The sequence below is a fragment of the Lipophrys pholis genome (genome assembly GCF_963383615.2).
Source record: "Lipophrys pholis genome assembly, chromosome: 18".
In the NCBI taxonomy this organism is placed as follows: Eukaryota; Metazoa; Chordata; class Actinopteri; order Blenniiformes; family Blenniidae; genus Lipophrys; species Lipophrys pholis.
In genome coordinates this window covers 12,778,976-12,799,870 of record NC_137646.1, presented here as the reverse complement: position 1 = coordinate 12,799,870, position 20,895 = coordinate 12,778,976, and the positions used below count along the sequence as shown (strand labels likewise).

Genomic DNA, 20,895 nt, shown 5'->3' with positions numbered 1-20,895 from the left:
GCTGTATTGTGTGTGTGTGTGTGTGTGTGTGTGTGTGTGTGTGTGTGTGTGTGTGTGTGTGTGTGCGTGTGTGTGTGTGTTGAGAAATAAAATCCAATATGACAACCTGAAGAGAAATGCTGCACATTTTCCATCTTTGCGCAATGTAAACTCGTGCATCACCTTCCTGGAAACAAGAGCACAACCTGTGCAGTGTAACACACAGTGCCTGGACTCTGCATGGCTGAAGCTTGTGAAGGCATCATTAATACTGAACATTCAGATGCAGCACTAATGAGGCATCGTGTGTCTGAAGGCGCAGAGCTCATTGTGATGGTGCGTAACGGCGCGCGTCTTCTTCTCCCCGCGCTGCACCACGAGCGTCTGTGTCCGGGGCTGAGGTGTTGCTGTGATACTACCAATAGGCGGGACTGTGGTTCTGCAGTGTGATGGTGTGTGCGCCGCACAGCTGGATCGCGCGCAGTAGAAGGTCTGGCACGCGGCTGTCCGCTCCAGCTGCGGACACAACGATCCGCTGTTTTTCTGCAGCAACTTGCGCGCCTGGATGCGACTTTTGCGAGTTAAGACATTGACGGCTGCCAGTTTCCAGATCGTCTACAAGACGGATCGTTGCGTGACATCTTCGCTCACGACTTCTGGAGCATTTGAGATACTTGCTGCCGCTGATGTGAGGCTTTCCCCCGGTAACTCGCACCACCGCAGCCTCTCCTCTCAGGGCATGGGACCCTCCGAACTCTAAAGGTAAGAGGAATGTGCGCGTGTCAATGTGCGCGCGCTCATTTTGGACATTTTTACGCACGGCAGTTGGTTTTCACCGTGAGACCGCTGGCTTCCCCGCCTCGGGCTCTTTAGTCATCCTCTCGGTCGACTCGTGCACGTCGGTATTCATTGCAATAGAACCCGCCTGATCTCGAGTGGACTTGTCGGATTGCGACAGTCAGCCTTGGCCTCACGTTTCTCGCCTTGAATCAGTGCAGAGTTATGAAAAAGTAGTTCCAGCTGTTGTGCAGACTCGCAGCTGTGTGAGACATCTACTTATTGACTGGAGTCAGTGATGAAGGTCGGTGCTTGTGCGAAGGGATGAATTAGAGAATCGATGCTCTTTATGTCTGCTAAAATAAAAGTTGCTTCGAAGATCCGTTAAAAGCTGCGTTGTGCTGATCTGAAGCCACGGTGAAGACACCCCCCCCCCCCCCCCCCCCACACACACACACACGATCAGAAAGGAGGAGCATCCCTGTGCAGAGGAGGATGGAGGAATGTTCCTCCTGTTCCTAAATTTAGCCTGAGGGAGTGACAGGCTCTTCACCCTGCTTTGACTTGATGGTTACCAAAAGTCTGATTGTGAAGTCACAATGTCAGGCTGATTAAGATTCAATAGGTCAGAGGTCATCATTACCTGGTCACTAATGTATGTTGCAGCCGTCTCCACTGTGGGGACTGATGGTGATCTTCTCTCTGCGCCCACAGCAGCAGCATCAAGGATTAGAAGTCTTCCAGTGCAGCGCTGCTGATTGCTGGCTCCTGTTTTAGTGTCACAGCAGCAGTATTTGACTTGTAAGCTGTCGCTGGCGGCCTGGCTGGACATTTTGTGAGCACTCGCAGCTCCGGTTTTGCTGCTTTCCTTCACTGGTGAGGGATTATTGAATTTGACACTGTGTTATGGTGTTTTGAACTGTCCTGCACTTGAACACAGTGCACATGTTTATTTTCCTCGTAAACTTTTAATGAATTGCTCTCACATTTTGTGTTATTTCCCCTATTTCACTTATGTTTTCTTCATTTTCAACTCCGGCACTAAAGCTCCAGAGTGTTGTTTTGTCCAAAGCAGATAAATTCATTGCAGAAAAGTATGAGGGCTTATATGAGGCAAACGTAAAAATGCATTGGTTTCGCATTTCCGTTACAGAAAAGTTTTATGTTCACATGGCAACGTTTTGAAAACGATGGCCGTTTACACGGAAACGGCAGAGAACAATAGACTTTAAACATTAACAATGGGAGAACACGGACATTCATATGAGCAGGTGACCAAGTTGGATTGTTATTACAGTGACTGTCGACTATAAAACTACCAAGTCCCAGGAGAATGTGGACCGGAAGTCATGACACTCTGGAGGAAAACATTGTTGTTATTGTTCATCTCCTCTCATGTGCAGAAGAGCTATTCGGTGTGCATGCACGGAAAAGTTGTGTTTCCCCTGTATCCAGGGATACGGAGTTGGAGCGTTTTCAAAAAGTTGCATTTTCAGTTGCTCCGAGCACCGTTGTGCAAATGGACACCCAAAACATAATGAAAGTTTTTCATCTTCACTTGAGAACTTTGTCGTGTAAACGGGGCCTCAGACAACTTCAAAACCTTTTACACAGCTTGAAGGAGTATAAAGCATTTGTAGGGTTGAAATGCACATTAGAAGGCTTTTAATTTTGGAATATGGGCTTATATTCTGAAAAGCCAAATGATTTTTGGTGTAAAATTTAGGCTTTTCTCTCTTCCGAAACACTTTTAATTGTATCCATTGACTTTTATAACTGAAATGAAGAGGATGATTGGTTTTAACTGAATAAATAAGAACATATTAAATCTCTACATCTGGTGGAAGGGGGCTTTTATTTCTGAAATTCAATTTGAAACACATTCCTTCTTGCATGAAACCATTGGAGGCTTTTGATTTGAAAGTTTGGCTTTTATTCCTCAATCTGTGTGCAGTTTCAACTTTGGCCACAGGATGCATTTTTTTCCTTTCTCCATGTTCTGCAGACAGATGACCAACCTCAAACCATTATTCTCACTCTTACTACAATCAGATGTGGTTTTAAATGTCAGTGAATTAGGCCCCGTTCCTGAGGTCTTACACAGAGGAGGTAAAATACTCTTGAGTAATCACTTCAGTATTCACAGTGAGCTCAAAGCATGAAAACGTCGGCAGAAGCCGCCTTGTTGTTCTCAGTGTGGCTGATTTGGCGGCGGCGGCCTGTTGCTGATTTGAATATTGTACAGTGCTTCTTTTGTGCACTTGTTTCAGGCAGAGCAGAGTCTGATCCCAGTGAGTGTCAGGCCTGGCAGCGCGGCACACAATCAATAACACAAATAGCCCAAAGTTCATTTTATCGCACGCCGTCTCATTTGCACGCCGTCTGTCTCGTCCAAGTCACCCGCGTCCTCTGTGATCTCACACAGCCGACGACTGAAGTGGTGCTTAAACGGAGAGATGTTAGGGCTTTGAAAGAGACGGGATTTCAAGGATTAAAGCGGCTGTAGAATGGTGGAAAAATCAAGTAGCAGAGATTAGAAAAGAAACGAAAAAAAAAAAGAAAACCTCTGCATTGTCTGCTCTGCTTGTCTCTCTCTCTCTCTCCCCGTGCTGCCGCAGTGCAATTACTTCTGGCCTCCTGAGCGGCCGCTCTTGATATTTTAGCATCACTTCCAGTCGCCTCCTCCACCTCGACCTGCAGCACTGTTGCACTTATCAGAGGAGCGAGCTGTAATTGGCTCCATTGTGATGGAGGCTGCCGCTTTCCTGCGAGAGCACCAAAGGCAAAAAAAACAAACCAGCGAGGAAGAGGATAACAACTACACAAAAAATCAAGCAGGGAGGAGAATAATTACAGGGAGCAGACAAAGACACGTGCGCTGGATAGTGGCCATGACGGTGATGAACGGTCCGGTGCACTTTCTGCCTTTTCAGAAGCTCATCTATTCATTTTGCTGTCCTGTGTCCTGCACTTTACATTATCTACACTGAGCCGGCCCGCCTGGCTGTTATTCATCTGTTTAGAGGAACTTTTAAAGGCCCCGTGTGCGACATCAATGTTTACACTTGGTGGTGCAGTGCTGTGGAGGAAAAACAGATCATGTTGCATCTTAGTTAAATCACATAGTGATGAGGCTGACATCAAACTGGACGACTACCGCAAGTCATTAGTGACTTAACTTCCAGAAGCTCAACAATGCTATCAGATGTGATGCAGCGTCTGAAGCATGTGACTTCCTGGATACAGCAGCTTTGGGGAATCCTCCCACTCACACTTCAGACCAACTGCACAGGAGCTGATTTGGGTTTTTAAAAAAGGTTCCATCTTGATTGTTTGGAACCCGTCGGGGTTGAGTTGGTCAGTCTTACCCTGAATGAGATTGGGTGAGATAATCGGTTGACCAACAGCGCTACATCACGACTGAGCCAGGCTTTTTGATCCATCACATGTGGAACTGTCGCTCCAACTGGCTGAGGAGCCGACGCTCTTGTTTTTGGTCAGCCTTTATTTATTTGTGTGTTTTTAGCCACCAGGTAAGCCATATTGTAGAAGTGAAAGAGGGTCCTCTGCTGCTATTGCGTGTCCGAAAGGTGTTTCAGGAGGAAACGAGAGGATTATTTATAACGACGACAAGAGACTTCGAGTTCTGTGGTTTACTTTACGATTAAATGCACATTCTCATCACCGAGGGGACAAGAAGAGATATTTTCCTCTTTCAGTGGCTAATGTACCAACGGATCACCAATCATCTTAAATGAGTTTGTTTTAATTGGAACAAGCTCCACTGTTGTGTCTAAATTCTCCTTTTTTTCATTCTGTGCCGCTACAGCCACGTGGCAGAGAAACATACCGATCTTTTTTTAGGCAACGGGAACACAATTCTCAGTCACATGCCATTACAACCAGAAGTTTATGCAAGTAGGTTTTAATAATATCCTCTTTTTCTGCTAATAGTGCTCTTCAAAGCAAACAGAGTGCCACTATAGCTCATTAAAATGCCACAAAAGAGATTGTGAAGCGTGCCGAGTAGGCAGCGCTGGAATCAAATGTGAATTGACTCCCACTTACTTGGAAGGACAACAGCATCTTGGAAATTGTGACGGTTAAGAAGCTGATTGTAAATCTTGGCAAATAGGGTTTCTTCTCTGGCTCATTTTGTAGAATGAGGCATCTTTCATGGGCAAGGTTGCTGGTTCAACCCCCCCCGTCTCCCTATCAGAGAGTCTTTGTAGGAAGAAGCTGAACCCCATGTTCAGTGGATGGACTGAGCACCTTGCACGGCAGCCATTACTGTTGGTGTGTAGAGGTTAATGTTACTAACGATGTAAAACATTTTGCTGCTGAAGGAGTCAAAGAAAATGCTGTATAAGTGAAATCTATTTACCTTTAATTGCGTATCAACCTTTATTTATCAAGGAGGATCATGAAAACTGAACTTCGTATATGAAAAACTATCGTCTGCCTTGAATCTCTCTTCTCTGTCACCTCTTCAACTCGTTAAATACCAGGAAAAGTGTCAGAGCAGTAAATCAGGCTTTGTCATGAATGGAATTGGGTGAAACTTGGGTCATGGAGGGAGTTGCTGGGTGGGGGGTTGGACCATAACAGGTGGTGGATGATCGGCGGCAGCGATTGGTGGATGGTGCTCCGTTAGGGTCTGCTAACACTTTGTGTTACAGGGTGGGACGCCTGTTTCGATTTCACAAAAACAACCGAAACTTTGTGGTGGTATCCTGTAGATGCATTCGTCTCTTTACCGTTGTTTTCATGATGTTTGCCGTCTGTCCTGTTGCAAGCTCTCTTGTGTGAATGTGGATAATCATTGGTTTATTATGAATGCAGGAAATTGAGGGTTTTGGGGGTCCTGCTTAGGGATACGGACGGTTTGTGGGGAGAAAAACATAAACAGGAACTTGACTGGGGCTGTTAGAAAGCCTGCCGGCGGTACTGCAGAGGCAGTCAAATGTGAAACTTCCAGGATTCTGAAACTAAAGCAGCTCAGAGGGACTGTTGTGTAAAACCACTTGCACAGCTCAGTGAGCACAACTCTGACAGGCAGGAGGAAGTGAGGAAGATAAACACTGTGCGAGGAAGAAATTAGCCTGCAGATGTTGTGTCTTATTCGGCAACAAACCGCGGATGTTCGCTAGAAAAACCCAAGTTTGTAGAATTAAAGAAATTCCGCTTTGCTTAGAGACTTATCTCTATCCAGAGGCTGTTGTTGGGTCTGACATTTTCCTGTAAGTGCAACAGCCGTGCCTCCATCTTTCTCCTCCATGAAGGATTGGAGTACGATTCCTTTGGGCAATGAGAAATTCATGTACTAAAAATGTACCTACAGCAGGCAACAGTTTGCACAAGAGCATTTAAACTTGGAACATTTCTTTAGTAAGTGTACAGTCATTGTGCCACAAGTTCTGAATCACAAGATTGATGCAGAACACGAAACTCCAGCTGTAACTTCTACACTGACAGGATTGTTTTCCAATTATCCAGGCTCCTCTCAGCGCTGTCTTTACACGAGTAAACACATTTCGTTTTGTTCTGGTTGTGTGTTGTAGAGGTTTGGACTCTTGTTTCAAAGCTAAAAACGACCTAAAATAACTTGTATTGAAAGGTTTCCCTGCAAACAAGAATTCATCTCAGAGTCAAAGCCTTGGTGTCAGGGTGAGTTCGTGAAAACATGCAAAATGCAACAGCTATAACAACTTTATTCATTCATTTATTTTTAAATTTTGCTGTATTTTGCACAAGAAGGTGTCATTAAAATTGGTTTGTATGTTGAAACTGTGGTAATTTCCGATGGCAAATTTCCAAAAGAATACACATTTTCATCACATATAGTCTGTGCACAACAAAGAAAAACTTCTTTTAAATTTAACGGTCATTATTTTACAGGTAAAACGAGCTGTATGTGGCCCCTGGTTTAGACTGTCAGGAGAAAGGGGCGTTTTAACCTGCTGCTGCAGGAGTAATTCTTTGTGATCAGACTTGAACTGGGAATCAAAATACATTCATAAGATACATCCGTTTATTCAGTCTTCCAGTAAAGGACTGTTATTAACTGTTGAGTGATGTGTGCATATCATCTGCATAATGGTTGAGCAGCGACATGGATAAATAAACCTGATGAAGGGAAATCCACAATCCATTTCCCCATTTTTAATGTCTGCGCATAACTCTAGCTACAAGCCAAAAGTCTTGACAATATCATCAGATGTCAGAAAAGAAATAAAGTACTGAACTCCCTGCGTGAAGAATTGTTGCGTTTACTCTCCAGACATGACTCAGCAAATATTTGAATCAGTGGTTAATATGCCTGTTGCTTTAAATTTTCTGCCACAGATGAAGCTCTCTGTAGCAACAGGATGTGAGATTCCTGACTTCAGCATTGCACCAGAATATGAACCCTGACCGTGTCTGCAGTTCATAAACGGCTGGCAGGGTGTTCCCTGGGTGGGACAACCCCTCAAATGCACTGTCGCAATAGGCAACAATGTGTGTCACATTTGATCTTTTGCAACTCGGTTGCAACACCGGGGCTGCCCATCAGTCAACCGGGGGCTTGAGGAGGAAGCTGCATGAGGAGATAATCCACATTGAGGCCGAAGCTGGTTGTAGAAGAAAAATGATGTTGTGTTTGTCACATTTAGAGGAAGGCCGAACCCAACGCAAGACCGCGTGTGATGCAGAGTGTGGACACACGCCCCTTTTGCCACGTTTGACATAAACATACCAACACACCCTTCCGGTATTTGTTGTGGAGCAAACATTCACATCTGGTAAAGAACGGCAGACGTTTGAGCAGGAAGCCTGAAAACAAAGCTTAGAAAACAATCTGACACAATGACACATTGTGTGTGTGTGAGTGTGTGTGTGTGTGTGTGGGTGGGGTGGGGTTGGGGTAGGGGCCAGGAGGAGGTGCATTGTATTGAATATACAGCAGTGCCCTTTGAGGCTCCCACATGACACTTTTTATTTGAAGTCAAGAGATGTGAGATATGAGAAGGTGCCAGATGTGGAACAGGATGTGTGACTTTTCTTTCATTTCGGAGGACGTAATAAAACATTAGACTCTCGCAGCTGCTGCACCCTCGTGAAAAGCTGATAAAATATCGCAGTTCTTTTAGCCTGTGTCAATGAAAAAGCACCTCTTAACTCCTTCAAAGCTTCTGAGGAAAGCTCCACTTGTTCTCAGACACACGTATCTTAGTTGCATTTTTTGGTGTTTTCCATCAATACCAATCCCCCCTCATCGTCTTGTTTCTTCAGCCAGCCCAATCTGTCTGCGTTCGACTGAGCTGGAACGCACTTTTCCTGCCTCCCAGTCTCTTTATCTACCATCCTCCCTCCCTCCCCGAGGAGCAACCGTAGCCGCTAATCTCAGTTTGCAGCCGGTGCCCCCCCGCCGATGTGGCATTCTGCGTGTCCAAGGAAAAGGAAACGTTACCCTTCCTGCTCACAGTGCCCCCGCAGCCTGTAAATAGAGCCTGCCACCAGCCCCCACCCCACCCCACACACCACCACCCCATCCCACCCCCACCCTCGGGAGAACTATATCTGTCCCATCATGCAGCACCTGAGCTACAACTTCCTGCAACAAATGAAGGGGTGTCGGGCAGCAGACAAGGCGGGAGTCTAATGTAAAAAAGAAAGGGGGGGGGGGGGGGTGTCTATGTGTTTACCATCTGTGAAGGACAGAATAATGAGAATTCATCCCACTCCCTTTGTCATCTTTTGTCAAAACTCCCAGATTCATTTAAAGATGAGGTCAGTGTTTTTGTTGGGGCTCTTCTGCCTGATTTTCTTTTCTCCTTTTAATTTTACGAAGAAGTTATGACAACAGGAGGGTACAACTAGAGTTAGCCTGATGTCGCTCATTAGTTTAACTTCTCAGCACGTAACTGCGAGTCGTGCTAAACGCTACATGCTACATGCTACATGCTAAAGACTGTCAGGGCTCCCACACTAGGGATGCTACATGCTGAATATGATTAAAGTATGACTGATACATTAAAAAACAGCGAGCTCGGTCTACAGTACACATGGGGTAGTACGCAGGTAGATGCCACACACTTCCTTCTGCGTTGCACAAGACTGTGTTACGTACTCATAATAATAAGTGCTCTTATTGGTACTGGTTAGCACTCATACTTTAAAAAAGTGGTATTGATGCATCCCTAGATAAAACCCATCCATCCATTTTCTCCCACTTAGCCATTTCGCGGGGGTGGCAGTCTGAGCACCGTCACACAGATCACATTGCACCGATTAAGAACCTTTCCTGCGGGTGGTGAGCCCACGGGAAGGTGGCGCCCGGCATGGGACATGAACCCACTACCTTGAGAGTGCGAGTCTCATGCTCTACCAACTGAGGCGGTATGTTTATGTTGTAACAGTTTGGAGAGCCACACTTTTAAAACCCCTGATTTATTCTCTCTTGTCAAAAAGCATTGCTTTGTCAGTTTATTTAAGGAACTGCGTTGACTGGAAATATTTTTAACTGTGATGAACTAAAAGGACAAACTGTTCCCGAAGTGGTGGGACATGAAACTTTGCTTGCAAAGATTATTTTAAGATGTAAATAGAAGTTTGCTAGTTGAAGAAGTTGTTTTGCTGACTTCGCTTAGAAGCCTTTGAAAGATGTACTCCTAAATGTGTTGAAAAATCTGACAATTCGGTGTCTATAAATTAGAAGTTTGATCAGAAAGATGGTCGCATAACATTTCACAGTCAATTCTACATTCTCAGGAATAAATATATAGTCTTGTATCTGATCTGCATATCTACTATGAGTTGCTTCAAAGTCCTTCAACTTCTGTCACCATAACTTATTCCCACTTTGAGAAACATCATCAGATAGGCATTTGAAGTTTTTGTATTTGCTTCATGCAGCATTTGAAGTTATAAACTATTTGTTGAGTTTTAAAAGCTTCACCGGGTTGTGTTTGTTATTCTGAATCTACTTCTACTTTCTGGCTTTGGCACACGATTAAAGGAAAAACCCATTGACAGCTCAAATTATACTCAGGAGTAAAGTGAACTGTGGGAAAATGGAAAGTTGAATAAAAACAGTGAACAGGATAGAGATAAGGGGAAAAACACACAGTCTGTCACTGAAAGAAATGTGGTGAACGGGAAATGTTTTGCTTTTTTTTGTTTTTATAAAGAAAACCAAGCGTAAGGTCTAAATTATTATATTGTTTTTACTCATGGCCACAACTTGAATACTACCAGCCTCTTCTCATGGGGAATCACTTTATATATAAGTTCTGCTCGATTTGTCAAAAACAAACTACCCAATACCTGTTAAGATATTCAGTGGTTTCAAACTGGGAAACATAACAGCGGATTCTTATAATTGATCCCACAGATTTCCAGTCATACAACAATCTAATTCAATTTGAAAGCTGATTAGCAGTTTAGCATCCTGCTCAAAGAGCAGGTACATAGAATTTCCCAGTCCAAACGTGGCTCTTCAGCATCTCTGTAGCAGCTCCCTGAAGACTAAATTGTATCTTACTTTTCTTTTATTTACACACCAGATTCAGGTTTGTTATGGCTGTTATCTTAGTTTAAAAGGGTTACACATAAAAAAGGTGAAATAGGTAAACACAGGATTGCACAATTAATATAAAATGAAAAAAACAAGCAAAAAGAATCCAGGAAAAACATCTGAAATGACTGAAATGGATAGAAACGGCTTGATTAAAAGGAAAAACAGCTAAAAAGGGTTAAACAGTTTAGATTCATAAAACAGCTTAAACTAAGACAACAAAAAAAACTAAATAAAAGAAACAGAAAAGCTAAAAAGAGTCAAAATGCTTGAAACTGTTGAAAACATTTTAAAATTTTACTACTGCAACTTCAATACAACATAAGGCAGTTGATGCAACATGAGACACAGGTTTTCTAGAAATGGTAGAAATATACAACTTCACGCACTGTGTAATGAAGAGGCTTACCATGTTAACATTTGATTTGATGGAAAAAAAAAATCATGTTGCAGACCTCGAATCTCGTCAGTCAGGTTGGTTTTATGTGTTAAAGTCTCACTGACATGAACTTTAACCTGCCGAGCTCCAGGCGGCCTTCTAATATCAAGGTTGGTGGGTTAATCGAGGGGGATTAACCCACCAACCTTGAGATTAGAAGGCCACGTTCCTGTTCTGAAGTGTGTGAAGTACTGGTATTTCCACTTGTACTCCTTCTTTACAAGGTCGCATTGTTCAGATCCTTATAAATGACCAATTTATTCACTTTCATTACAAAACCTTCAACAATGGTTCCTTGTCAGCACTTTCCACCAATCATCTATGATGTTATGATCACTTATCAATGCAACTGGACCTGGTCATATAACACATATGACACATATAACACATAAGAGATTGCGACGCCTCTTACATTGACAAATGAGAATATACATAGACACACAATGACCACTGACAGGTGGAGTGAATAACACTGATCATCTCTTCACCATGACACCTTTCAGTTTATGTGATATATTTGGCAGCAACCGATCATTTCATTCCAAAGTGTCAGAATCAGAAAGATGGGCAAGCCTGAGTGTTTGAGCGAGTTTTGACCGAGACCAAATAGGCTGGTCAGATCATCTCCTCTTATTCATACACATTGTCCCATGAAGAGCGAACGCACGACTCAAGTTCAGAAAAGGATTCAGACGGTTTATTCAGAGCGCAAAGCCAAAGCTTGGTAGTAATCCAACACTCGGGCAGCAGGACAAAGGGGTAACCCGAGAAGTGAGGTTAAAAGGCAGGCATGGATTATAAAGGAGGTGATGTGGATAAGAGATGCTGGAACGAAACTATGCATAAGATGTAGCGAAGTAGAGCCTGGTCAGTATTAGCATGAGAATGGATACAACCTCTTTGAACCATGTGCTATACTCATTTAGTCTGAAGGGATTATTATTTAATTTCACTGTCAGTACGGTTAGGCAAGTCCTCATGAATTATATTTGACATATCTTGAACAAAGGTACTGACTCTTTTAATATCACCTAATATTGTAGAATCTATTTAGGCATTAACTTGGATGAATCCAAGGTTTGACAGGTGTAAATCTATTACCTGCTATCTAATCAACATTGGTATATTTAAAAGTTTTAATAGGACCATCGAAGGTGCTTTCATGAAAAATACTAAAAATGACATGCTGAAATCAGTGGGCAACCTCATATCCATTACAATCCAAACATGCTGTTGTTAAGCAAGTATAATCATTCTATTTATCAGGCAGTGTGCTTATAGCTGAGGCCAGTGAGAATGAGGGTAATTATAATTCATCCAGAGTTGGAGATGACCCCATTTGTATGGCTCCGCCCCCGTCAGTGTGCCGGTGGTGGCCGGAGGAAAAGGTCAGGAGGATTAACCAAGTCATTAGTAAACATCAGCTGAGGCTTTTCCAAAACTGTTGATCCATTCGCTCCCTCAAGTAGTAAAATCACCAGCGAACTGACGACTTCTCAAGGAAATGTGGTGAAAACAAAACAAAACTGTAAGCAGACCACAAACCAAATAAAGGTGTGTCAGGCACAAGGAAAACAATACAATTATATATCTTTTGGCTCATGACCATTATCCATGAAAACAAAACAAAACATGCTTTTCCCTAAATGCCAGGTAGAGAGGATGGGAGCGAAATCAATGGCTGCAGGGAGACTGCGCATTAGCATCGGGGTATTTACAAGCATAGAAATGAGCCCATTATGGAGACGTCAATAGCGGGATGAATATCATTATCTGCTTGTGCGCCGATGTCTCATCATCAATCAGTGCTCTGGTGTCAATGTCGGGACAGGAAAAAGCCGTGAAGATTTATAGCCTCAGTTTGCTTTTCATGCCGTGTGAAAAGCTGGATTTGGCGCGTTCGCATAGCTTTTAGACAAGAAAAGAACGCAGGGTTTATTTAGTTTTAACTCCCAGTTTAATTCACATCAATTAAAAAGCTCAAAATATTTGCAACATGGCAAAACAAAGTTTTGAGTGTTTTTGCTTGTACGATATAAACACTTGTTTTAGTGGTGATATTATCTCATCAAGGCTAAGATATTTAATTAGGTAGAACATGCAAACCCCACACAAAACGATGATGAGTAGGATGAATAATTCCTATTGTTTTATAATATACAATTGTTTTCTATTCAACTAATAATTCCAGAGTTAGTGAACTGTTGGTAACCGCCACGGTCAAAAAACAGTGAAATCTACTCTTAATAATTTATTTTTTAAATTTAAGCTCACTCAAATATGTCAGCAGGAACAAAGCATGAGCATTTTTTGCAAATGTACAAATGCTTTTGTTTCATATCCTTTTTTTTCAAGCAAAAAGCTGAAAAATTTTACAAAAACCTATATTTCTATTATAAATCTATTTGAAATGAAAGTATTAGTGTTTGAGTCATATTCTTTATTAGCAGAAGACACACCTTGTGATTTTAACCAGTTTATATTGTTGAAATAGGTCTTAACGGCTCGCTTTGCTCACATTTGCTTTTTTCGTTTCACTTATTTGCGACACATTTTGAAAAATGATGAATTTGAACTATGAAAATGCAACAAATGTTGAGCAATGATCACTTGACAGTCACCAAATCCAATGAGAAGAGAGATTTTCAATGTGTTGCCTGTTTTACAGAGCAAGTGATGAACAACCCATGTTGATTTTTCTACTTGTGGTTTGATGTCAGGTCTTGGACATACATGTATAAATGAACACGTCATCATCGCTGCTATTGTATAATTGTAATACCAACAAAATGACTTATTGAAGTTTTGCACTTTACACACACACACTATCCATTTAACACATTTAACTTCATAAATACGAACTGTGTTGGTGTAGAATACTTCATGTTTATTCTAAGAGATTCATGAGCAACGCATAATGGGATTTACCTTCTTTTTTTTTTTTTTTTGCTCTATCTGATTTAATAACTTTAATGAACTTAATTTCTTCCTCCACCAACGTGTCCGTCTCCTCATTATAGCTGCATTCAATCACTTCATGGTGAACACAAGCAAATTAACTCAGAAGCAATTCAGTTTCAATTAGATTGCTCTTGTGGAAACCGGGTCGAGTGCATGGGATATCATGGTGTTACATTTCTCAGTAATTCACCCGCAGAATGTACACAAAGTGAAAACAAGATATAATTGTGTGTAATCTCACACTCACTCTGCAGGATCTTAGTAAATCATGCCTTGGCTTTAATAGTGAGCATCCAGCAGCTTAATCATTAGGATATGAGCAGAAATGATTTTTTAAATGATTGTTATGAGATTATTATGATTATGATTATGATTATTATTATTATTATTATTATTATTTTACTTTCTTCTGGTACTGCACGTACTGCTGGATTTGTGACGGCCTAAACGTGTTCAAACCTCTGTGAAAATGTACACACACGTCAGAAATGGCGAACCATTTTAATATCTATGGTCAAAATTCTTCCGCAAAAGTCAACGGGCGTGGCTATGACAGCTTGCTGAAACTCTGATTGTTCGCCATGAACAGGAAGTGATGTGTAACTCTGCTCAACATGCTGCAATGGGCCCCAAAAATGTTTATGTTTGATCAAAAACCTCCCTTGATCAAATCCATAAGCCAATATCCATACATTGGCATAGCACCACCTGCTGGCAACAGGAAAGAGCAGGTTTGGACAGACAGACGCGTGTCCTGTAGTGTGCTGTATGCAGCAGACAGGCTGACAGGCTACCTGCGGAGAAACCTCACAACAGGTCGTTTGCAGGTTCATTCTCTGTCTGCCGCGGTGTGAGCCACAGAATTGGAGGATTTGTGACACTTGGATGTAATAGTTAGCCCACATTTCCATTGCACTCTGACCTGCACCAAACCTCAACATGCACCACATTCCAACCTGCGTGGGTGTGAGAGGAAAGGTTCAACGCTGCTTGCAGCTTTAATTAGTATTGCTGCAGATCTTGACACAAATCAGGAGCCACAAAACAATAAGGCACCTGGCTGGACTTCATATAAAAGACTATTTAAAACTTCAACTTCAAAATATTTTTTTTCTAGTTTGGTGCCTGTAAAGTCAGAAATGAGAAGAGCATGATAGTTCCAATGTGGCTGTCGAGCAGGAGGATGTGACATTTTCACTGGCCAGTAAAGCAGCGGCGCTCTGCCGCTTCAGGATTGACCAGGCACCCGTCAGCTTCCCTTTATCCCCGCTGTGCCCCATCCCGCCCCCTAATCTGCCTGATCGATGGCCCCGGGCCGCCGTCACCAGGCAACCAAGGATGACACCAAAGCGCTCCCGGTGTGCCGCTACTTCACAATCAATCCGCCGCTTCACGGCTATAGAAACAGTATCAGAAATAACGCGGAGGGGGAAAATACTCCGAGAAAGGATAAAAAGGCAGGAGCGGATAAATCCGTCTCGGAGAAAGCCGCAGACAGAATTGCTCTCCGGGTTGAATCCAAGTGCCCCTGTCAGCGGAGATGATGAATGGTGTACAAACGTGGACTAGTCAGATGGTATCACCATAATCAGAGCAGCCACAGCCTGTGCTCCAGCTTAGACTGCAGTTAAAAACCAGACACAGGTGGCACCAACAAACAGCTCCCCCTCTTATTTACAATCAGGGTAAATACAGTAATGCCCCTGCAGGAAAACAAAAACCAGGAGGTTCTCATCTGAGCTGTCAGAATGAAGAAGTGTTAATCATGCTGTCTGATCTTGATGAGTCTCTATTAATAATGGCTCTCATAAGATGGACGGTCCTGTTCTATTCATGCCCTGCAAAGTGGTTGCATCTGTTTTCTTAGTGTGCAAATGAGATTTTATACAATCGTATGCTGCAGTTGGTACATCTTCAGGAAATTCTGGTATTTTCATTATATTCAACATTATCAGGTAAATGCCACATAGAATTAACTGGTTGTGTTGTGTGCTGGGGTCTGTGAAAAGTGATTCTTGGACAAAGATAGTTAGATAGACAGAAAGTTTACAACATTATTATCCATCCACCTTCTAGGCTGCTTCCGTCACAAAGCACGTTGCTTTATTCATTAATTTCAATTGTAAAAATACGGTCAGAGAATCAGTTTCATGTCTTGTTTGCTTGATAATGTTTCACAAAGATGAACGTAGAAGGATTCATCTACTTATTTCCACATGTTGCATTGACAGACGTGCATTCTGTGTGTCATTCTGAGGGAGCTGCCGCAGGTTTTGGAGTTTGGCTCCTCTGAAGCTTAAGCGCTCGGCGCTGCTCTCTGGCTTGAACTGACTTCCTGTGGTGACCTCGGCACCCCACCCCACAAACTTTCATGTCTATTTATAACCAGCGCTGCATCGTTTGGGATCGTCGCCCGTCACTTCTCTACACTTTATCTTCTCAGGCACAGATTAGAAGATTAATCCCACTTCTTCCTCATCAACATCGCAGCTCAGGGATTATAATTCCATCTCTTTACCAGCCCCCCCCCCCCCCCCCCCCTCCTCCCTTTTTCACGTTCTCCTCCATCCCTGCAGAAGCGAGACAGCGCCGTGAAGCCTGTAATCGAGTGTGTCCACCCACCGTGCTGCGGCAGAGACAGTGCAGTGAAAGGCTTCATTGTGTCAGGAACAATAGATGTGTACACATACTCATCACAACCCTTCTGACACTCGCAGAGCCACAACATTGTGGAGCCATTAAGGCGATGATGTACAAGTGCGGGTGTCTTGTTGCAGTACTTTGCAGCCTAATAATGCCACTCAGGCGTCACATTAACCCATCAGCAATGCACAGACACATAGAGATGTGTGAAAGCTGATTAGTGGAAATCGAAAGTCACAACGGCTTTTTCTGGCTCTAAAAAAACAATAGTGCAATGGATGAGACAGAAACTGAGAAAACCTGATGTACTTGGCTTTTATTTCTCATCCTTTCATTATTGTGTACAACATGACATATTCAAGCATGTCAAGAAGAGATAAATGGTGGTTTCCTGCTGATTGGGCCTGTGGTTTACTATCAGTCTGTCTTTAAAGCCACATGGCGGGGTGCCCAGTGTTTACCACGCCTAGCTGTAAAGTTCATGGTTATGAAGAGTGAATCGAAATGAGACCTCTGTAACTGTCACATGTGCTGATATTTATCTCCAAGTTTTGTCTCCCGGGAGACCCTCCTGTTGTCTCACTTTAAAAGGTTTTTGTTTCTTCCTCATATAATTACCAGAACAAAGGTGTGAGTACAACATGAACGTTAATGTCTCTTCTTGGTCACTTTAACTTCATTTGGAGGAAATAGCATTTAAAAGCCATGAGCACACTTCTTCAAAAGTCTCTTTAACTCGTAGACATGCTGGTTCGAGTTTGTTGGCCACAGGTCAAAGGTCAGGGCGGCATTGCCCTCACAAATTGGGATACGGTATCTCTTGATTGGGTGCAAATGAATTTAACTGAATGGAAGTTGTTGTTTTGCACCATGAGTGTGAAGCATTGCTAAAATGGGCCTTGCTCATTAAAGAGTCCAACGAAATAGTTAATCCAGGGGTGTCAAACGTAAGGCCCGTGAGCCAAAACCGGCCTGCAAGAGGCTTCAATCAGGCCAAAAAAACCCCAAGCAAGTTGTAAAAGTTTGAAAGAAAAGATCGATTTTTAACAGATTTCTTAACAACGCTGAGACCCGAGCTGAGGTATTGGAGATGCTGCCATGTGCTTCTTGAAGTGGAACGCTTTCCATCTCATCCTGTCGTCTCTGTTTATTTTTTTCGGGGGGGGGGGGGGGGGGGGGGTCAAACTGAGCCGTCGTGCAAGCAGTGGGTGACAGTGACAGACAGATCTGTAGGAAACAGCTCCACAGCATTACAGGCAGAGCAAACAGTCCGTTACGGTTCACCGCAAACCCGTCGCCTCTCTTAGCTTAGCTTTACTCCCTTTTTGATCTTTTCTCTTTCGTGTTTTCAGTGAGAGGCGCAATCCAACCATACAGAGGGGAATAAACCGCTACGATGGAGTCTATATTGTCAGAGCAGTCGGCCACGGTGGACGAGCTGGTGGAAGCGTGCATCCAAGCCTTCGGTGGGTCTTTTCAAAGCGTCGCTTCTTTCTCATGTATATTTAACTGAAATCTTCCCGGTGATGAGTGACTCCACGTTTTCTTTCTTTACAGATGAAAAGGGCACTTTGAAGGATACCGCCTTGGTCCGCATGTTCCTAATGATGCACCCTTGGTACATCGCTTCAACAGAAATGGCGAAGAAGCTGGTGCTTAAGTATCCTTACAATCAGTCAAGGAATCGCTTGTTCTTTGAGGGTTTGAGTGATTATTTACCCAAACAACACAGAGGATTACAATTAAAGTCAGATCTTGCTTTTTTTTTTTTTTTCCATCGTCCAGTAAGAAGTTATTTATGTTTATACTCTGTTTCTGTTGAGGTGGTCATAGTGCTGATCAGAAAACTAAACATTTGGACAAAGACTTGCTGCCAGGTTGCACCTTGACTCGTGGATCAGATCTCAGGACGAGAGCTGCACCGCAGAGCGCCGGACAAGAATATGCCACCTCGTCAAGTAATAGCTGCGTTATTCTAGTTCAATTAGGTTCATTATGTTTTTGGTTCATTTAGAAGTGTTCTCTTTTCTTCTGTTCAGACTTTGTTTGCAACATCCGTTTTTGACATGTTGCGTTCTCCAGTATTGGTCAGATCGGTCACGCCCCCTGCTGTCTGTCAGGCGTGGGACAGCACGTAGGCTTTCTCGTCCCGGTTCATCGTCCTCAGGCCTCGCTTCCTTATCTCCTTATGTCCAAGATGTCCAAAGCTTGTGGCGGTCCTCTTCAGTGTGGATGATTGGCGACGGACAGTAGAGGGCGTTGTCAAAAGTGACAGGTCGCTCACGTGTCCGTAACCCCAGCTGATATAAAGACACGTCATCGACCAACATCAGAGGACATTTTCTGACGAAGACGGGAGAACACTGTCGCAATGTGTGAAAAACAGATGGAAAGACAATAATTCTAATAACTGTGTACTCTGTCGAACTTTTAGTTCAGGATATTTTACACTGTTTTACTCACTCTTTTTTATTTTGTTTCTAATTTTTTTCCCCGCATTCTTTTCTATTTTTACATCTCCATTCATTTCATTTGAAGTTGATTTCCGGAGCCACATTGGATCTCATTTGGAAGAAGAGCAGACATTTCCAACATTTTAGGTTCAGCGCAGCAACAAAATGTTTAAAAATGTTGTAGGTTTTTCTTAAGAAAAAAGTGTAAAGTCTTTGTTTCCCAAAACACAGGACTAATGCAGCCTTCAGCTTGCATGCTTCCAAAACTCAATATCACTTATAAGGCCCTGCTTTTCAAGTCAAAATGCAAAACCTTCGTTGCATTTTGGGTGTCCGTTTGCACGACAACGGCTCTCAGAGCCAATGAAAACTGAAAATGTGAGGTTGCAAACAAAGTATCAGGCCAACAAAGATGTCTGACTAATGCTGTTTTTTCAGTTGCGTTGTGATTATATTATGTTTGACATGTTTTTAAAGGGGTATTCCAGAAAGCGGGTCTGAAAACTCAGAGTATATTAATGCTGAGATGAGGGGAAACTTTCCAGAAAGTGAGCTGATTTAAACGTTTAAAAGTCTCCATAGTAACAGAGTGTGTGAACATACTCCGAGTTTCTACCTCTCTCCTCCCACCTGAAGCAGCGACCAGAAATGGATTGTCTGTTCTTTCCAAACCCGATCAACATCGAGTCAGAAATCGTTTGAGATGAGAATCTTCTGGCCCCGAATAGATATATATATATATTTTTTTTTGCCTAAAAGACCTAAAACTTGAACTGTGATGCCTGTGAAAATTACAAGATCATAATCTGGTGGAATCATTTCATGTCATTTAATCTGTATGTGTAATAATTTTACTATTATATTGAGTGTTGATGTACACATCGTCACTTTTCAAATGACTTCTCTCATCCACAACATTTTGTTAGACGTTTAAATTACAACAGTACTTCAAGTAGATACTTAATTAATTTTAATAGCCTACATCAATTTAAATACAAAAATGTTAAATCAAAGTGGGGTGCAATCCTTGCATATATGCAGACAGGCCTTTCCATTCTGAATTTTGGTTTTGTATTTCATTTTTTGCTGCTTCCTCGTCACCTTTTTCCCATTGGATTGCACCAAAATGAAATTGACGTTTTACACCTATTTATTATTTCTCCCTGTATGCTGTGATCTGAAGTAGGCTACGATTAAATGTGAAGTCAACGGAGTAATGCATTCAAACTAATGCTTTGACTGGCAGCTACATTCTCCCAGTCCGTCTCTGTATCCTCTGCAGCTGCAGCGCTGGGACTTTTACAGCAAAATAACTGGCTTTTTATTGTGGTTGTCCTCACACACAACTCAAGGTTCACATGCTCGGAGTTGACTGAACTAATTCAGATCAGCAGTTCTGGAACTGGAAACTCCGAGTTTACTGTCTCAGAGTAAGTTGACTCAGAGTTTCGGGAGAGGCCCAGTTTGTTGAACCTCCTTTCTGGAATACCCTGCAGACTTTTACTCGTATTTTTCCACAGATTATCGATGTACGGTGAAGATAGTTGTTCTCCTAGAGCTGTTTATTTGAAAACAGCAATCCCCTTTAAACCCTATTTTACTTTATTTGGAGCAAAATGTGGATAATTTTAGGTGATCCAACATGAAACAGTGCGATTCCCAGTGGATAAAAGAAGACAAGCAGTCCGTTCTGTTGCGTGCGTCGCATGTTTGACACACGTTAGTCGTTATTCGCAGAAGAAAATTCAAGCTGATATAAAATAGCTTAATGAAATATGTAGTGTTTGGAATCGTGTCGCCTGTAAACAACTTTACCTCCCTTTATCTGTCGCCTCTCTCTCTCTGAGTCTCCCTTTGTTGTCTCTTCCAGGTACTGGATTTCTGAGTTTCCTGCAGAGTTCAATCTGAACCCGGAGCTGGTGGACCAGATCAAAGACTATAAAGACCTCCTGACCACGGAGGGCAACGAGCGGCAGAGTCAGCTCATTGACCTAGACAGTGTGTGAGTGGAGAGTTGTGCTGTTGACAGCGTGACTGAATGCCTCCGTCTACCTCCGTTTGTCTCAGCTCTGCCTTCTATTGGCTGC

The 20,895-nt window shown here is 42.7% G+C and overlaps 1 protein-coding gene across 2 annotated transcripts in view; it reads left to right on the top strand.

The window, feature by feature from the left end:
* The first annotated feature begins 249 nt into the window (after nucleotides 1-249).
* The window catches only part of LOC308123643 (RAS guanyl-releasing protein 2-like), a 55,693-nt gene continuing 35,047 nt past the window's right edge, over nucleotides 250-20,895 (top strand). Inside the window, exons 1-5 of one of the 2 annotated variants that reach the window (XM_080486226.1) lie at nucleotides 250-741; nucleotides 17,708-17,821; nucleotides 17,913-18,015; nucleotides 18,257-18,313; nucleotides 20,679-20,810. In XM_080486226.1, the coding sequence (XP_080342352.1) occupies nucleotides 17,752-17,821; nucleotides 17,913-18,015; nucleotides 18,257-18,313; nucleotides 20,679-20,810 (362 nt within the window). In that variant the 5' untranslated portion in view covers nucleotides 250-741; nucleotides 17,708-17,751. The remainder of the gene's footprint in view (nucleotides 742-17,707; nucleotides 17,822-17,912; nucleotides 18,016-18,256; nucleotides 18,314-20,678; nucleotides 20,811-20,895) is intronic. The other variant, XM_080486227.1, reaches the window with a different exon arrangement.